At 39.5% G+C, this 19,136-nt stretch overlaps 1 protein-coding gene across 2 annotated transcripts in view; it reads right to left on the minus strand.

The window, feature by feature from the left end:
- The window catches only part of LOC114136628 (cadherin-20-like), a 102,084-nt gene that overhangs the window by 25,761 nt on the left and 57,187 nt on the right, over positions 1 to 19,136 (minus strand). Inside the window, exons 1-4 of one of the 2 annotated variants that reach the window (XM_028004747.1) lie at positions 15,184 to 15,504; positions 7,774 to 8,076; positions 2,822 to 3,116; positions 2,615 to 2,734 (exon numbers count right to left, since the gene is read on the minus strand). In XM_028004747.1, coding sequence (XP_027860548.1) covers positions 2,615 to 2,734; positions 2,822 to 3,116; positions 7,774 to 7,995 — 637 coding nt within the window. In that variant the 5' untranslated portion in view covers positions 7,996 to 8,076; positions 15,184 to 15,504. Of the gene's footprint in view, positions 1 to 2,614; positions 2,735 to 2,821; positions 3,117 to 7,773; positions 8,077 to 15,183; positions 15,505 to 19,136 lie in introns of those variants that run through there. The other variant, XM_028004746.1, reaches the window with a different exon arrangement.

A 19,136-nucleotide genomic window follows, 5' to 3' on the forward strand; every position in this document is an offset into this window, starting at 1 on the left:
AGTTCTGTTGGGAAAAGTGGATCCAACCCAGTATCACCAAGGTGGTAAACTGGAATGTAGATTCACTGGTGAATGACAAGTTTTCTCTTCACCACAGCAAACCAGAACAGCCTTGAGCTTACTGTTAATTGTTGTATTTCCACTTGAGATGCTTCAGCTTCTGTAAGCATTCCCGTCTAAAGGGTTTTTAATAACTAATCCAAGGCTGCTGCCCAAAGACTTTATTACGATTTTTCTTTTGTGATATTTTTCCAAGCGCTTGTTTGTTTTGGTCAGATTTCCTCCAATCTTCTCTTCTGCAGGTATAATGTGGGTCTAGAGTAAGATTTTTTCTTTGCTTAATATCTTTTCCTCCTGTTTTCTAGTTATTTTGGCAGCCTTTGAGAGTTCTTGGTGAGTCACTGAAAAACAGAGATGTTGTTTTTGCCGTCTTTTGAATCGATCTACGTGTGGATACCTGAAAATAAAACTCACTTTTTTCTGTAAAAAATACCAACAATAATCTGTTTTACATTTGGAAAGATTCACTCCAGAAGAAAATGCAGTTTCATAAAAATAATCAAGTTGACCCTGCAGTAACCAAGACTACAGAGTAAGAGCCAAATAACTGAAATCAAACCAACGCAGCTTGGTTAAAAAAAAACACATCTAAGAGGCTAGATTTCAATTATAAGCTGAAAGTTTTTTCAAGTAAGCCTCTTTCCACACTACAGACTGCTTTCTGTCCTCATTATCAACAGGAAAGTCACACTTTTAAGCTTAACACGTCTTCTTTGTCAGCTGCCATGAGCGAGTTTTTATATGTAGCAACAAAAGAAACACGTTGGGTAGTTTCGTAGCAACAACCAGAGCCATGCTGAGCTCCCCACATTTTGAGCTGGTTGGTTTACACAGGGGGCATAAAGCGAGCACTGAAATCACTGCAGCTACATCTTAGAACGGTGACAGAGAGGAGGAAAAAACAGCAGCCACAGGAAGGTTTTTACTTTACCAGTGGCTCCAAAACGTTGACAAAGCTGTAAAAATTTAAATGCAAAAGTTATTTTTAAATGATTTTCCCTGTACTGTGGCACATATTTTGTAAAATCTCCCAAAAAACAGATTCAGGAGTATCAGTCAGGAAACGGGTACAAAACATTTCCACCTTAATGTAAATGTACAAAGTTTAAACAGTCACCAATATAAGGAAACATGGGACAAGAAGGACATCACAAAAACTGGAAAGTTCTGCAAAACGGATGAAAAGATGAGATGGAAACTGTTCTACCAAGAGGCAAACAGATTACTGAATGACCTGCAGGAATTTCCAGAGTGACAACAATCTCCTCTGTTCTCCATATAGCTCTGCTTTGGGTTACAAGACAGAAAGGACACATGCAGTCCTGGAAAAAATGCGTTGTTCTTCTGCCGGTCGCTTTGGAGTCATAGACAACATTTAATTAGTAGTATGAACGACCATGCAAAAAATAAAAATAAAAATCTGGTTTCAGCAAAGGATGCTGTGTGAACGTAGTTTTATATGCATCAGTGGTTAAGCTTCTCTTCAGTGGTGTAGCTTAGATTAAAATGAGGCAGGTTGAATAAAGGAAAATATGAAGCTGAATAATTGCTCACTTCTTGGTTTAAATTGAATTTAGATTGATGGTTGAGGTGAAATAAGTAAGGTTTGTTTAAATGAAGCACCTGATGAGCAGGAAATGACTTGATTATCTGCCATCTGACTGGACAGTTTGATTTAAATCATCACTGTCAAATCATTTCAAGGTGTAAAGATACAGATTGAATGCCTAATTTTAATCTGGGAGTTGAAACATGTCTGGATAGGATTGTTCAAAAAGTTTTCTGATTGGCTTTTAAATAGATACTTAAGATAAAATTATGTATTCTATGCATTTATTTCATTATTTCAAGTTTTAAATTGAGAAATGATTTTTCTGTACACAAATTCTGCTTTTAATACATAGAAACTTAAATCCTCCAGATTTATTTCTTTACGTTTGTAGGAAAGCTACACTTGTAACTTTAAATCATATGTAAACATAATTTAAATCATGTGCATGTAGGCCTGTTGCAATAAGCAATAAATCAGTTAATTGCATGATAAATTAAAATGATCTCAGTCATTTCAATTTGCATGATTTATTGTTTTTCTCTTTTCTGTTTCTACCAAAAACTGGATAAAGGAGACACCATAATTCATTTTAGTAGTTGTTCTGTTTTGTGTATTTATTTTGGATATTTAAAATGTCTTCCAGTTCCAGTGTTAGATGTTCATTAGAATTTAAAATGTATTCATCTTTGAGAATGTGTTCTTGAATTATTATGCTATTGCCATTATATTACTCAAAAATGGTCAGAAAAGAACTATATTATCAATTATCGCAATAAGAATCAATAACTTCTGGGGCAATTTGCAACCATAATTTACGCATGCAGAAACTTAAATGCTCCAAATTTTTTTCTTTAACTTTGTAGAAAAGCTACATTCCTAACTTTGTAACATATGTAAACCAGAATCTGCAAAAAACAAAAAAACAAAATCAACCTCCCCAAAAACAACTTCCGTGACGCTGAAAGTCAAACAGGAAGGTGTGCAGCATGTCTGCAGTCGTACCGGTTTTTGCGTCCACAGAGAAGTATGGCTGCCCCTCCAGAATACTGTAGACGACACGAGCGCTGTTTCCATACGTGGGGTCGTCGGCGTCTGTGGCAGTGAGCTGGATCACAGACGTTCCTGAGCAAATTGGAAGAAGAGATGGTTTGATGAGGATATTTGTTGGTGATACAACTCAAGCTGCCATGATTTTTCCCTTCTGCTTACCTATTCTGGATATTTCTGGAACGGTGGCCTGGTAGGGACCATCCAGGAACTTTGGCTCGTTGTCATTGATGTCCTGGATCTTGACGATGAACTCTGATTCAGGCTCCAGAGGTCGGTCTGTGAGGCGGTTTCGGGCCTGGGCCCGGAGAACGTACTGTGACTTCACTTCCCTGTCCAACCTCTGGATGGCGTGGATGTCCCCGGTGCTATCGTCAATGGTGAAGGTGGTACCTGCCCCCTCACCCGTCAGAATGTACTTGATGGAGCCATCACCTTTGTCCATGTCCGAGTGGAGCTGCAGGAAAACAACACTTTAAGACAATGAAACTCTTCTAATGACCAGTCTGATCCCAACAGTCTGCAAGTGAATGCTTCTAAATTCAGCCACAAGCTCAGTATTTTGGGTGGCAATGTGTTTTTTGAGGGCATTCAAATGGGTCACATCTCCCAGTTTTACAACAATAAAGCTGCCTTGCTCTGCTAAACATGAAGATAAGACAACCAAATCACTTTCCAGGCCAAATCAGCCTTATGATCTCTGTCCAAGTTAGCATGTTCCTCAATCCCTGAAGAACAGACCGATTGGAGGAAAAAAATGCCTGCAGAGATAAACATGAGCTGATTTAAACAGAAAATAATCAGCAGTTATTTGTGGAAATGTGGACTTAACAATATTATCAGCACATTATCAGTTTTGGCTGATAAAAGCTTTCAAATTAAAGCTGGAGCAGATTGGATGAATGCATGTAGATAAATTCAGATTCAAACTTCATGAAGTTAGTTTCTGGGAAAGTTGTATGAAATCTGACATCCAAGTAAAGAAATGCTAACTTGGAAAGAATGTTTGTAAAGATATCACAATGCTATGGAAGGTTTTCATGTTTAGCAAAATTCTCTGATCAGGCAAGACAGCAGAAACTATAAATAACCAGTAGGTGGCGATAAACTCAGATTAATGACAGGTGTGAACAGAAATCAAGAAGTTGGTTGATTATACTAATTTATGCATCAACACTTACAATATGTGCCTAAATTTCATCTGCTTATGACTGAATTTAATATTTACAAATATGCAGATGACCTCCAACTGTTCTTTTAAGGGATATAAATGCATAAAAAATACAGACCAAAGACATTGAACTGTTTCCTTCTGGAGTTCTCGTATAATTGAATTAGCTGCTCATCAGAAACCAGAACTGACACTTCATTAACAATTTTAAGAGATAGGAAGCAGGCACCACTGTCAGCCATTTTCACTTTCATGCATTCAGAAAATTCTTTGCTCTCATTCTTTGATACATATACCTACCAGCCAGCTACACTTGTTGGTTAATGAAAGTATTGAATTTTCTAATCACATGATGTTAGACTCATTCAGGATTCTAGCTGTGGTGACGATAACTTAGTGAAGTTCAAAGTGAGCACCAGAACAGGGAAGAAAGTGGATTTCAGCGACTTTTAACATGCTGGTCTGAGTGTTTCAGAAACTGCTGCTCTACTAATATTTTCTAGCACAAAAAAATCTCTGTTTTACAAAAAGTAGTCCTAGAAAAGCTAGGAAAGAGAAAATAACCAGTGGGAGGCAGGTATGTGGTTGAAAGGGCCTTGTTGATGTTAGAGGACAAATGAGCAGACAAAGTAGAAAAAGGAGCTCAAACATCCACTTGCTTACTTGTAAGGTGCGCTGAATAACACATCTGGACACAAAACAGGTTGAGCCTTGAAGCAGCTACAATTTACACAGCCTCCCCAACATTGGGGATAAGTCTCAATTTTAGCTTCAACAGTTCAACAACTCAGTCAGAACTTGGTGTAAACAACAGGAAAACATTGACCCATCCTGTTATCATTAGTTTAGGCTGGTGGTGATATAATGGCATGCTTTAGGCATTTAGCATGCCATATGGGATTAAGAAAAAACATTTGGTATAATTGTTTTTCTTGCAAATACATTATTAAAGCTATTTGAAATTCATTCTTCTGAAGTATCTCCAATATATTTTTCTGTAAAGTGTGCCATGTGAACATAACTACAACTCCTTTGACAAAATAAAACCCAGAGATGTAGGTATTATTTAGTGCAGTTCGCCACAGGAAAGGGAAAAAAACGCAGAAAAACGGTTTAACAACTCAAAACCATATGTATTCTAACTTTTTCTCGCTCTCTGTGTCGGTTATGCTATACTCACACTTGTTGCCATAGCAACTGACTGACTACAATGCCACTAATGTATCGGGATGCAACACCAAAAAATATGCAAACATTTCCCACACATGGAACAAAACATTCAGTCCGTTACAGTTTTATGTTTTCAGGTTTGATGTTTGTTTTGCGATTATTAATCACTGTGTTAGATTAGCTGTGCCTGTGGTAGCGAATTAGCAGCACATTAGCAATGTGGTATCAGATTAGCAGATTAGAAATTTAAATGCCTGCTCTACGGCCGAGCTGTTGGAGTTGCAGTGTGGGTCAAACTGAACTGCACAGCACATCTACATGTTAAGGTTGTCAAAGTCAAGCTAGCATAACTGGCCTACGTCCGTATCCCTCACTATTTTGATTAAAACCTTTTTCCTGACCTTATCTGGTTGTCGTAGTTTTGAGAATTCGTATCGACTCACTGCATCCATTTTTCTTTTGTATTATCATGCGTACATTTAAGATTTGATGTTATGTTGACAACTTGACAGCTAAAACCAATGGTAGTCATCGTCTGTCAGCAGTTTTTGAATGTGTGAGGTCATTCTGCAACATGTCTGTTGAATCCAAAACTGACAGGTCCTGTGCATGTCCAGTTTGGAAATGAAAATGAGTTAACTAGACCAGAGGGGTGATGTGTGGTCACATGCATAACTTTAATCTGTTAACAGGCAGCAGACCTGTAATCACAGCTCGCTCCCTGTTTGTTGCTATGGACCCAGCGGCGCAATCAGCAGCCTTTTGTGGCCTCTAAGTGCAAATGCCAGCCTGTTGATGTGCAATCAGCCTTTACTTTGTACTAAGAGGGCCTCTCTGTATGATGACGAGTACTTACTGCCATCACGTTGGCAGAGTGAAATTCAATGCCTCCATTGGTATCTGCGCTGTATACAATCAACAGGCGAGCACACATGCTCAGCACTCTATCTGAAAACACACTGCTTTCAAGACGCTGGCTCTGGCCTTTCATCATCTGTGGCCTCTGAAAGAAGAGACCCAGACAGGGTTGTAAAACAGCTCCTTGTTGTTATGCCGCTGATGCTTCACCAGCTCTCTTTGTAACACCTATCATTCCCGTGCGGCGGACAATGCAGTGTTCCCTTTCTGCTTCTGGACCTCATGCTCACCTGCACTCCAACCTGCAAACTCATCAGGCTCAGGCAGAATTTTTAAATCAACAGTGTTGTTGCTTTTAGACTTCTTCTTTATGTTGATGCATCGTAGGCCGAAGCTTTTCCTTCACCTGCACTAATCCCTTTTTACCTCCAAGGGCTTTGAAAACTTAGGGTATTAGTTACCTGCTTCATCTCCCAACCTAAAGGCTTTTAACAATGGCTCAGAGGAGCTTTGAATCGAGGTGAAATATGCTAAAAGATGAGAGTATGCCATATATTTTTCATGTTTTATACTCCCTCTGTTGGTGACTGATCTGTTTGAACCACTGTTGTCATCCAGATATGAAATATTACTCGGTAAAGCACTGTAAGTGAAATTAAAAAGCTCAGATCAAGATAAAAAAATTACCTGTATAGCAAATGCAACAATAAAATGTTAAAGTGACTAAATTAAAAAGCATTTAACACGTAAATCAATCCATGTGAAACACCATTGGAGTTTCTGTCCATTGGTTTTAAAAATTCATAATTTTCTAAAATATTTTCAAATAAAATTGATCAGGAATAGAAATTTGGCAGGTTTCTATCATTCCCATATAAAAGCCGTGTTAGCGTTGAAATTTTTTCAAAGCGAAAGAATTTTAAGGCTGTACAGTTTAAAATACCAAGTTTATTTTAAGAATGTGTCTTTCTCAGTTAATTAGAACATTATTGAAAATTTTAAGCAATTCAATGTAAAAAGAGTAAAAGTGAGTATAGAAAATATTATGTAGGAAAGGAGAAAAACACACGGATTGTTAAATTTCTTTAGGTCAGTTTATCTTACGTGATAATGAAACGTTGCGTGTTTAGAAAAAAGCATTGCGTGATTGGAATGGAGCGCTACGTGATAACGAAATGTCATGTGGTTAGAACGGAGCGTTACGTGATCAGAACGGAGCGCTACGTGGCTAGGACAGAATGCTATGTAGTTAGAAAGCAGCGGTGCATGATTATGACGAAACATTGCATGATTACAACAGAGGGTTGTGTGATTATAACGAAGCGTTGCACGATTGTAACAGCGTTATGTGGTTAGAACGGAGCAATGCAGTTCCAAGTGGGATGAATAATGAAAACCCCTAAATTGCAACCAGTAAGTCTTTCCTAAAGTTTCACACAGTCTGCTAAAACTTCCCGTTTTACCTGTTTATCCCATCTCAGGTCAAATGAAACCAGATCAGACAATAATCCTCTCACCGTTTCTATTTTGAGCATGTTATTTGCCTGTTTCTTTGGTCGGGGGTATGTCAAAGCTCCAACGACAGCACTGCTGAGGGCCTGAAGACCTCAGGATTAAATCTGGATTTTTTTTTTTATACCTTTGAAGCCGCCCTTTGCCTCTCGTCTGATCATCCCTCCTCCTTCAGGCTGCTGAGCTCTCTGGAAGATCTGTTACTCTGCTCTGGTGGAAAGTTTGGAAACTTAGCTACTCCTACACTGAGCTTGTCTTCACACCAGCAACACTGACTGAAAAGGTCACACTGAAAAGTTGTTCACCTAGCATTTCCTCAGGTTGTACCTTTATGTTGTCATATATGTATATATATAAATATATATATATACTGTGTGAGTGTGTGTGTGCAGTCAGCACCGACCTTTCCAATGTAAAGCGGCTCCAGTCCGGTGTACTCCTCCAAGACGAAAAATTGATTCCACACCCATCCTCTTTTCACCCTCTGCAGAAGCGCAGAGTTTCTGGTATTTTCCTCGTCTCCTGATTTACCCAGGATGCCTTGAGCCAGAAGGGTCAAAATGCAAAGGGTCACAGGTAGCAAAAAGCTGCCTACAGTGGCTGGAAGATGCACTTGGACCCCCATTGTGAAACGCAGCGATGCTGAACAGACTTGTGCTGTTCACGTGTTATTTCCTCTTATTTTCTGATTCCTGCAGCAGACTTTCTGAGAAAAGAAAAGAAAAGGAGAGGACAGATGAGTGTCTTTATCATTTTTATATTTGGAAACCTGTGGATAAAGCAGCCGTCCTTTTATTCAGCATCAAGATTACTTCTCCACTGCTGAGGTTTTGTTGGGTTGCCTGTGTGTGTTTGAATAGGAAGGGATCCCGTTGAGCCCAGTAAAGTCACACAGAATGGAGGAGAGAACACAAAGAGTCCAGAGCGTTCACCTGCTGCTAGCCAGGAGCCGGCTGATTGGTGTTCACAAAGTTCTACTTCAGGTACGAGAAGGAAAAACGTCAAAAATACAAGTTTATATCAGGACATACATTCATCTATTGATCGATCAGCCATCCATTCATTCATTCAATCATCCATCATCTATTCATCTATCATCCATCCATTGATTATATTTATTTATCCATCCTTCTTTCCATCATCCTCTATTTACTCATCCATCTGTTTGTCTATTCAGTCATTTATTTATCTTCCCATTTATTTATCCATCTGAATTTCTATCCACTCATCCATCTGTCCATTCATTTATTCATCCATCCATCCTCTATTTACACATTTGTCAGTTTGTTCTTCCATCCATCCATCCATCCATCCATCCTTTCTTTCTTTCTTGTAAGAACTCGGTAACCTTTCCAGGCAACATGAAACAAACTTTGACGTTAGAAAAACCGCCACCAGATTTCGTCCATTCTGTGATCAGAAGGTTTTATTTTATCTGAGTTGATCAACGGGAGTGTCAACGTTTGCGCGAACAGCAGGGGGGAACGGGCTCCAGTAGGCCTTCAGGACTGTTTTCACCAAACCTTTCACTCTAACATGGCTGCTTGCTTAATTTTTGAGTCCTCCCAGTGTTCCTGTTCAAAATTTAAAACAGTTTGTCCAAATTCTTAATGACGCGTACATTAACAGCTGGAGAAATCCCGCCAAGCTGCTGCTACTTCCCTCCAGCTCTGGACAGTAAGTCTTCACAAGGAGCCACACTCCTTTCCTCCTTCCTCCCCTTCCTGTCATCGGCAGAGGTGCGCTCCTTCACACCTCGTGTAATTGGCCCGTGGTGTGATGTTCTGAGATTGCAGTGTTTCTGTCAACACTCCTGTTCAGCTACACTCGCACCATGTTCTACAAGCTCCCTTCAGTGCTGCACGCTGCTCATTACAAGAATGCTACTTTTTTCTCAAATTTTCCCTCTGTATCTCAGCTGTAAGAAACCCCTATGAAGTGGTCAAATGAAAAATCTGTGCAATATGCCATTAAAAAAAATGTGATTAATTGATTAATCATCAGAACAATTGATTAATCGTCCGTATAATCGATTAATCGGACACTAAAATGATTGGTTGCATCCTGACTTTGTACATTTCCATATGCTTCTTGTTTATATGTATAAGAAGGCAGCCTGCTTCTTGATTTAATGTATTTGAGAGGAAAAATAGATGAATGAAAAAACAGAACAAGGGGCGTGAAAAGGCAGCGAGTGGGGGGCAGAACGGAAAGTTTGGTGCTCCAAAGGAAAGGAATGAAAAGCAGGCTGTTTGACTCATGGACCGACTCCATTATGTGTTGTAAAAGAGAGCATTGTGCTTCTGTAGACTCTCTGAATCACCAAACCCAGTTAATCATTGTGGTAGAGGCACAAAAGGCAGCGAATGGTGGGAGGCTTGGCTGCATTGTGAGCGGGCGCCTGGCTAATGTGTGTGTGCGTTGGTGTGTGTTTGTTAAAGAAAACTCAGCTTAGCAGGACGACTGACCCTCGACCCGGCTGCTCCCTTCGTTTTCAGCCCATTCATGCCGCCTGGTCTCCATTATGAAGTCCCCGCTCCTAGCCACGCCCAGTGAAAGGTCACGACCTTCACCCAGGCCGTTTTGCTCCGTTTTGTTAAGCTTAATGAGGCGACGTGCAAAGTAAAACATTTCACAGTCCTTTCTCCTGGTAATGTGATGGTATCTCGCTTGTTTAAGGAAGCAGCTGGTTCACAAGCCGCTGACGGATGACAGAAGGGATAAATAGGGTTCCTACGAAGGGAGCATGATGCTAGGAAAACACGCAACACGCCATCAGTTTGGTTAAAGTTGACATCACTTGAGATAAATGAGTAGTTACCTTATTACACTGCAAAAACACAAAATTCTACCAAGTAATTTTGGTATAGTTTGTAGTGCAAATATCTTAGTACATTTTAAATAAGACAAAACTAGCTTTCAAGTAACTTTTCGGCAAGAAATAGACATTTTCTTTCCATATAATTACCCCTTACTTCCTTATTTGCTTCTTTCCTTCATTCTTCACTTCCTTCCTTATGATTTCCTAGTTGATGTCATCCCTTTGATCCTTCTTTTTTCCTTCTTTCCTCCCTCCTTCCTTCCTGATGACATCCTTTTTCATGTCCTTCCTTCTTCCCTTCTTCCCTTCTGTCCTATCTTCATTCCTTCCTTTGTTCCTTTATTCCTCCCTTCCTTCCGCATGACTTCCTTATCCTTCTTCCTTATGTCCTTCCTTCTTTCCTCCCTCCTTATGACTTTCTTGCTCATGCCCTCCAGTCTTTCTGTCCTTCCTTCCTTGTGTCCTTTCTCCAGTCCTTCCTTCCTTTCCTCCGTCCCTCATGTCTTTCCATCCTTTTTCATGTCCTTTACTCCTTCTTTCCTTGTAGTCTTAATTTTGTTTCCTTCTTGTGTCCTACCTCTGTTTTTCTTCTCTTCCTTTTATCTCTCCTTCTCCCTTCCTTCCTTAACTCCTTTCAGTGTTCCTTTTAAAGTGAACATGAGGAACTGGGAACTCTGGAAGTTGAATCTGGAAAAGTCTTGAACCTCTTCATGTGCAGGAATCCCTGGACAATCGGTCATATGAAAAAGTTTACAACTAAGAGGAGTTTTTCCCCTCCTGCCTTCTGCATTCTCAAGAAAAAATAACCCAATCTCAAGTTATCTAGAAAACGCTGTAAGAAAAGCCACCGTGGCAAAGGAGGCGCAGAGCCATCCAATTTGTCGTGCGTTTGTTTTGAAATATGAGAAAGCCCTGAAAGGCAGAGGTGTTTATCGAGACGGAGGAAGAGTTTGAGTGACGGCGGAGGAGGCTGTGATTGTCAGGGGGGGAGCAGCTGGCGTGAGAAAATGACGGGCCATATTGTTGTATCATCGTACTCCGAGTCCACCTGCTGCTCCATTAACTGCGATCTGTCAACAGCAGACTACATCAAACCGCTGCGACACCAGGGAGAAAGGTGAGCTCTGCTACTGAGGGAGAAAAACAAACGGCGAGCGAGCGGCACGGTTCAGCTGGATGTGACCCGCTCCACCTGTTGGGAATAATGAGCCGAAACCGGCGCCATCCCTGCGGTTGCACACATGAAACTCGGGTTGATCAGAAATCAAACATTGGCAACGTGAGAGGTCGCCACGACGACCGCTTAGGGATCAGAAGCTCAGATTGTTTTGAATAATTCATGTTTTTCCAACAGAATTATAAAAATAAGGAAGTAGAGATGCGTTTGCAGATGCTGCACTGTAAAAACACAAAAACTCACCAAGTATTTTTGGTCTAGTTTCTAGTGCAAGTATGTTAGTACACTTGAAATGAGACAAAATTAACTCTGATAACCTTTCAGCAAGATATAGGAGTTTGCTTTAAGTCAGTTTCTTTGGCAGTTTTTCTGTTTTGTTTGTATTTATTTTTAAAACATGTAAAATATGTCAACAAAAACATAAGAAAGCAAACTACCGGTAGTTAAGTTTCAGAAAGATGAGCAAGGTTAAGATATAAAGTCTTCTTTAAAAATATATAAGGTAAACTTTTGATATTTTAATGGGGAAATCTTTGAAGTTTAATATGTTTTCACATTTAATTTTGTTGGGTTTGTTTAAATGTGAAATAATTAACTGATTCATAAAGTTTAATGAAGCCTTCAAACTTTGATCTGCCGATCTAGAGGAGCCTCTGTGTGTGGCGCAGGTCTGTTTGGGTCAGTCTGCAGCGTGATGGAGTGTAGATTTCACACCGGCCATGTCTACTTTAACTTAACCTCAGCTTTTAAAGAGAGGGTGGAGAAAAGGGCCCTAAAAAGTGGGCGGGTCCATAAAAGCTCTCATGGTGGGGTGAGACGTCACGGCCAATTTGTTAACCACAATTGATTTTGCACGGGGCTCAGAACTTTGCGTCACTGAATTTTGCGCTAAGATTTGCTTATTAATTTTTTGGTGAAGCCGTTGGTGTTTCAGAGAGTTTTTTGCTATGGCTGACCTAAGACATTTTCTAGATAAAAACTGACATACAAATGTTGACAGTTCTTTATTTCTGACTTTCAGTGGCTCTCAAAAGTGTGGAAATCCTTGGTTTAAAGCGGAGAAAGTAAAAGATTGTTGACTTGTCAAAGTCAGAAATTTCTTAAATCTTAAATGGCCACAATATGCAGTTTGGATTTTAGGTAATTTTGTGAAATTCTGTGTTTTGCTGTGAACTCCTGTTTGTTTTTTTATTTCCATGATTGCGTCCAATGTTTGTTCTCCATGCAGAAGCGTTTCAGCTTTCTAACTGCAACATAAGTAAAGTTTGATTGTGCAGTTGCTTTTCCAGCTTTTAATGAGCAGCACAGCTTGTGGATTAGTCTGGGTAAAGTCATGCAGGTTCTGTGGTTTTTAAAATGAAATGTCCATCCCATCGGCGCCTTGAGGAAGGACCCAGTTTCTTATCTGGCTCTCAGGGCGGGAATGCAGCCTTCAAAGGCAGAGAGCATCCTGACCAGACTCTCCCAACATCACACGCTTGTTTGTGTTGGTCTGAATCAGAGTTCAGAACGTGCCTCGCTCTGTGTGTCGGCCTTTTTATCCTTGCCCCCCCAGGACCGAGGCGCTGGCTTTGAACCGGTCTCTCTTAATTGTGGGGAGCTCCCGGGGTTTTGGGGTCGTGCAGCTGTGCACGCCGCAGCCTCCGTCCCCCTCCCTGTGGTTCGTTTACTGCAAGGTGTTTCTAATTACTCGGCACTCCCTCCTCTTCTCATCTACCCCTTTTCTAATATTTGTGCACCAGTTGGGTTTCTGAACCGCAAATCTGATGCACATTTTGCCCAATTAAACATCTGTGTTGCTGTTTAAAACATCTGTTTCCTCCTTTCCCTCCTCTTTAGGGTACATTTCCAGTCGATCTAAAATGGGAGACCATGATAAACGTTTCTGGAAAGTGTCCTTCAACTTCAGTGAGATATTTAAAGCTACACACCTTAAATTAATACTTTGTAGAATAATCTTTTGGTTGGGTTTAGCCTCCTAAAAGGAACACAAGAAACTGGAGAAATGTCTGTCTGTCTATCTTGCTTTCTATTTCTCTCCATCTCTCTGTCTGTATATATTGATTTGACTCTGTCTAGCTATCTCTCTCTCAAGCTTTATCTATGTATCTGTCTCTCAAGCTATCCGTCTATGTCTACCTCTGTCTTTCAAGCTATCTCTCTCTCTTGTTATCTCTATATATCTCTGTCTCTCTCAAGCTATTTTTCTATCTCTATCTCTATTTCAAGCTATCTCACTCTGCCCAGCGATCAATCTCTCTCTCTCAATCTCAAGTTATCTCTACCTTTATCTAGCTATCTCTCTCTCTCTGCCTTTCTCTCTTTCTCTTGTCATGACTGGTACCTTTGTGCAGTGCAATCCTTTATTATCAATTAATCAGAACATCTGTAGATAATGAAATCCTCTAGAAAAGTTAAAATTAAATCAGAATCTGTTTTGATGAAGTCTTATGATGTTTTCCCACTTGATAGTCCACTAGAGTCGGTTTGATTAGGGACCAAAGTTGCTACATTTTCAGCTGCTGTGGTTCATTTTCAAACTGCACGGTGTCAAATTAGCCAAACTAATTCAAAAACCTGTTCCTTTTCCTCGCCTGTGGGGGCGCTGCACTAAGAACCACTGAAGGAAACGATACAAAAACGTCTGAAGAAGACTGAGCACAACTTCTGTTTTTACAAAATGTAGATAAAAATGGAGTGGATTCATATTTTAGCGGTTGTAGCTATTTCTCCTGCTAGCACTAGCGCATTTATTTTGGTTGTATTTACCCACAATGCCCTGCGCTGTAGTCCACTTCCTGCTTTTGGAGCGGTCTCCAGACCATTCGAACCATACCAGAGATCACTGCAACTCAATCGAGACCAATATTTTTAGGGGGACCAGAGCTTGTTTCTTTTGGTGTGATTGTGCATTCACACCTTCCCAAATGAACCGGACTTTCTAGACTAACGGACTGGAGTTGGATTCATTAGACTGAACAGAGCTGGTGTGAATGGACCGTTAGTTTTATTGTGCACTCATTTATGTAACTAGGTAGTTGCAATTTCTACTTTTCAGCAGTTCAAATATCCATATTAAAGATGGAAAAGTTTATCAATGTTTTATTTTCTGCATTAAACTCTCTTTAAAAGAGGAGTGTCCAGAGTTTAGAGAGCCACTGTAGTTCAAAAATAACAAACTGTCATCATTTGTGTATAAATTAAATCACACAAACTGGCATTCATCCCAGCCACTGGTGCATGGAAGTGATGTCACCGTTTATAAGTGTCATCTGGAAAAGTTTGCAATCTGTGTCACTAATTAAACAGCATTACGTTGGATCTCCTTAGAAAGAAAAAGGTCCATGTCCTCTTAAAGCTCTTTGTCAGACGCTGCAAATGTCAGTGAAGATATCTCAACCCGAAGCCCGTCTTCACCGCCTTCCCCTGATATAATATCAAAGAAACGTCTCCACGCTCTGGCGGGGGTACACATGCCAATCTCGTACCTTATTTTCTTCCTTACAAGACAGGCTGTACTTTAATGGGTTTGACAGTAAAATGGAAAAAAAGAGAGTCCTCATTTTGGGAGAGTAGAACCTTGGCTCAGACTGAGGAATGAGGTCTGAATGCCAAACGACGCTCCGTAAAAGGCAGATACCGTCGCTTGTTTGAAGACTCAAAAGTGCAGACGTGTTCAGAATTAAAGCCTCAAACTTTCCAAAGTGCATGCAAACCTCTTATCTGCAGATAGTTAATATCATATAAAGCAAATTCATCAGCATCTGTGTAAAATAAAAAAATTAAAACAAAACTCAAATAAGTCAGTGCCTTACCTTTTTTTAAATTTATTTCTGCCTTGTCTGCTTCTCCTCTGCTAATTTTTCTTTCCTCTTCCTTTGCCTGAAGTTTTTCTTAAAGGTATGAAATTTCTCTTAAAGTCACCTTGAATGCGTGCTCTCCCTTGTTAGCCTCTCGGTAAAGTTTCCCCTCTTCTCCATCTACATATAAATAAACGTGCATTTTCTCATGCTGCCTCTATAGCGGCTTCCTGTGCACTCTCATCTCGGGTGTTGCCAACCTGGGGACCCAATCAGACTAAAGGACCTATTGTCCCTCTCTTTTACAATCAGCGCGACAACCTCTCCCCCTACTCCGGCGTAATCCACCAATCTCCCACCACGAGCAGCGAAAAGAGGAGAGGAGGAGAAAGTAGATGGAGCGGAGGGAGGGGAGTGGGACTGACAGCAGGGCAGAGGTGAAATTACAGAGAGAGGGGAGGGATGGGGTGAAAAATCAGACGAGGATGGGACGGAGGAATGAGAGGAAAGAAGCTCTAGGTGGTACTCAGGGTTATGATAGTTTCGGGTTTTTCATTATAGTTCATTTTTGTTTCTTTATGACTTCTTCTTTGTCTAATCCTGTTTGTTCTTAGCATGTTTAAGGCTGGACAATAAATCAATAACAATAAATATCAGTAATAAATAATAAATCTGATAATAAATTTCTCATTTCTCTCTCACTCTTTGGTTACCTAGCAACTCTCTCTTTGGTTACCTAGCAACCACCTGTTGAGTAACTTGCGCAGCAGCAGTTTCAAGTTTTGCCATTGTGGGTCATAACTGCTTAAAAATAAAATAAATAAATAAAAAATGGTGTGGAGTGAAAACTGTGCAAAAGGTCACACCACCAGTTTGCCAGTAATTCAGATATTTAAAACCAAAAACAATTCAATTATTATCGGCAGTTATTGATATCGACTGATATGAAATGATTATATCGTGATAAGTTTTTCAGCCATATTGTCCAGCTTTACCGATGATTGAGATTTGGTTTTGGATTGGGAATTCTTGCCAGTTTGTGTCAAATCATCTGCACAGAACTTTATTTCTAGGGGATATTTGATAACTGTTGCATACAAATGTTGTAGTTTTTTGAAAGTGTGAAATGTCTTCCAGAAAGAACTATATTTCTCGGTGTTACTGTTAGCTTGAGAGTTTATTAGCTTGAATATCTTCATGCTTTTATACCTGTTGGGTTGTGTAACTGTTAGCCTAGGTAGCAGTTAGCTTGAGTAGACATTAGTTTGAATACCTGCTTAATTTAGCTAGTACCTTTTAGCTTGGGTAACTTGAGTTTGAGTTGCATTTAGTTGAATAGCCATTAACTTCACAAATTGTGATCTTGCATAACAGTTAGCTGGAGTAGACGTTAGCTTGAATAACATTTATCTTTAGCAATTGTTAGCTTGCATGATTGTTAAGTTAAATAACCCTTAAAGGTCATGTTGGCTTGTGTAAGTGTTAGGTTTTAGCAGTAAATTTAAGTGTTTGGTTTAGTTACATTTAACCTGAATACCTATTAGCCGTCTAAATGTTACTAGAGTAGCTTAAGTTAATATTAAAATTATTTTTAGATCAGACTTTTCTTCAGATTTTTCCAATGCTAGAAGAAAAGCTTATATGCTACTTTTAAGTCATGTCTGAATTTGAGAGTAATTTTTACCTGCATTATTTTTGGCCACTTCACTACTGAAAAAAGCATAATTAGTTTTCCAAATCTGCAGAAAAAGCCTCAAATATTAGGTTCATACCAGAATACAATACCCACACTGGGAGATTAGTCATGGAGATCTGATTCTTGTTTAGCTCAGAGGGAGAAAATAGCATTTCTGCTTTAAAGTAATCATGGAATTAATGCAGCAAAAAACGGGTTTTCAGAGTCATGTCCTTTGCAAATTTCTCCACAGGAGGAAAAGGATGATGAAATTGAAATCATTTTGTAGATGTACTCAACCATGTTTAAACATAAATGAGATTTTTATTCCACAATTTGTTTCTCAGGCTTCTGTTTTTTTTAATTTTTCAGAATTATTTCCTTGACGCCATAAAGTTGCTGCAGACACAAACATGCAAAGTTTCCACACTGGGATGACTTTGCCCTGTTTTTCCACTCGACAGCCCATTGACTCTCCTTAATCTTTCTGACAGAGTAATTTGGTGTGTTGTACAGCTCTAAAAATACAGATGAAGGCTGTTGTCACCCACTGAGGCAGATGGTCAAAAGGTTGAGCTTCTCCATCGGTTCAATATGTTTTTCCTTTCTCCCACTCTGTCCCTTTCAATAAGTCCTCTTTCTCATTTGGCAGGTCATTCTTCTTCACAATCGCCCCACCCTCCCATCATTGCGGCCCACCCTGTTGCCTTTGTCTATTTGAAGACCTGACTGGTTACCAATCTGTTTGTGAATGCTTGACTGGACCTCCCTTTAAAAAAAAAAGAGAAAAATAAAGGCAGGGGGCTCCCTCTTTGTCTGGACCGTCCATGCAAAGAGTGGCATTGAAGCTCATTGAACGACACCTCCCATTACTGCGGCGGAGAAGCTGGTAATGATTAGCAGAACAAATTGAACCCATTGGACTCATGGAAGCGCCTCTCTCAGTTAAGTCTTTTATAGTTGCAGGCGTTTGGAAAACAAGTCCCTTCAGGCCTCGGCACAAAAGCCTGGATATGGCGTAGAAATAGATTGGATACACTTGTGTTCTGCATGTTTCTGGACTTTGGTTTGGCAGGATGTTTTAGGGATCCAAATACGCCTCTTCTTAAGTCGGTTTATAAAGGCCAAACTTGTTTCGACACCTACAAGAAGATTTTATCGCAACTCCCGACAATCGAGTGAAAAGCACATTACATGCCTGTTAGACCTACATAGAGGTAATGATTGGTTTACAAGAAGTATTTCATGACATTTGCCTCCACTTTCTCTTATGTATGACATTAGAATAATACTTTATGCACACTGCAAAAACACAAAGACCTACCAAGTATAACTTAGTATACTTCAAGTAAGACAAAACTGACTTTTCTATAAGATATAGGAGCTTGTTTTAAGAAAATAACTTATTTTTGATATAGAAAATTCTAATTCCACTGACAGATGTTTTTCACTTGTTACAAGACGTTTGCCAATTGAACAAGTACTTTTTCATCAATATTGACTTAAAACATGCTCCTGTACATAACTGGACATTGGCTCACTGTGTAGTTTCAAAACTTTAGAAATATATAATCCATTCTGGAGTGATGGATGTCACTAGCTGCATTCCCATTGACAAACTTGACATTTCAAAAGTCAGCTGCTTTTCAATTCTGAAAAAAAAAAACCCACTCGTTCTTCGTTTGTTAAAAAGTTTTGTCGCTAGGATGAGGTGGGTTTTTTTTGGTTTATTTTGGAAAACGTCAATGGAAACACTTCTTTTTGCATCACACGAGTCACATGATCAACAACCGGATGTTGCCACTGGTGCAAGCCACGAAGAAGAAGAAAACAGGAAGTTGCAAACAAATGTACTTGCGTGTGATTTAATTGTGTTTCTTCTTTAATGGAAACATAGCAATTGCAAATTTTATTTTTTTTAGGCGTCAATGGAATATTGACAAAAGTTTTGCACAAATTAGTAATGGAAAATAAGCTTTACTTCTCATCTATTTTGGGATATATATCAGGTTTTGAGATATTTTAGCCTGTTTTATGAAGTTATCAAGGTTTTCTTTAAGTGATTTTCTTTGTCGTGCAGTAAGTTGTTCATCAAAATGGGGCAGTTATTTTTTAACATAAGACCAGGTTGTTTTGAGTGATTTTTTCCCTCTTAGTGAATAAATAGATTATTAGAAAATGGTATTTTCCATTTCCACGTAAAACTGTTGGGTAATCTGAAACATTTCTATGTGACAGAAAGTGAAGACAAAGTAGTCTGTGGATAAAAATCTTTTCACAGCACTATAAAACC

Source organism: Xiphophorus couchianus, chromosome 21, assembly GCF_001444195.1.
Source record: "Xiphophorus couchianus chromosome 21, X_couchianus-1.0, whole genome shotgun sequence".
NCBI classification, from domain to species: domain Eukaryota; kingdom Metazoa; phylum Chordata; class Actinopteri; order Cyprinodontiformes; family Poeciliidae; genus Xiphophorus; species Xiphophorus couchianus.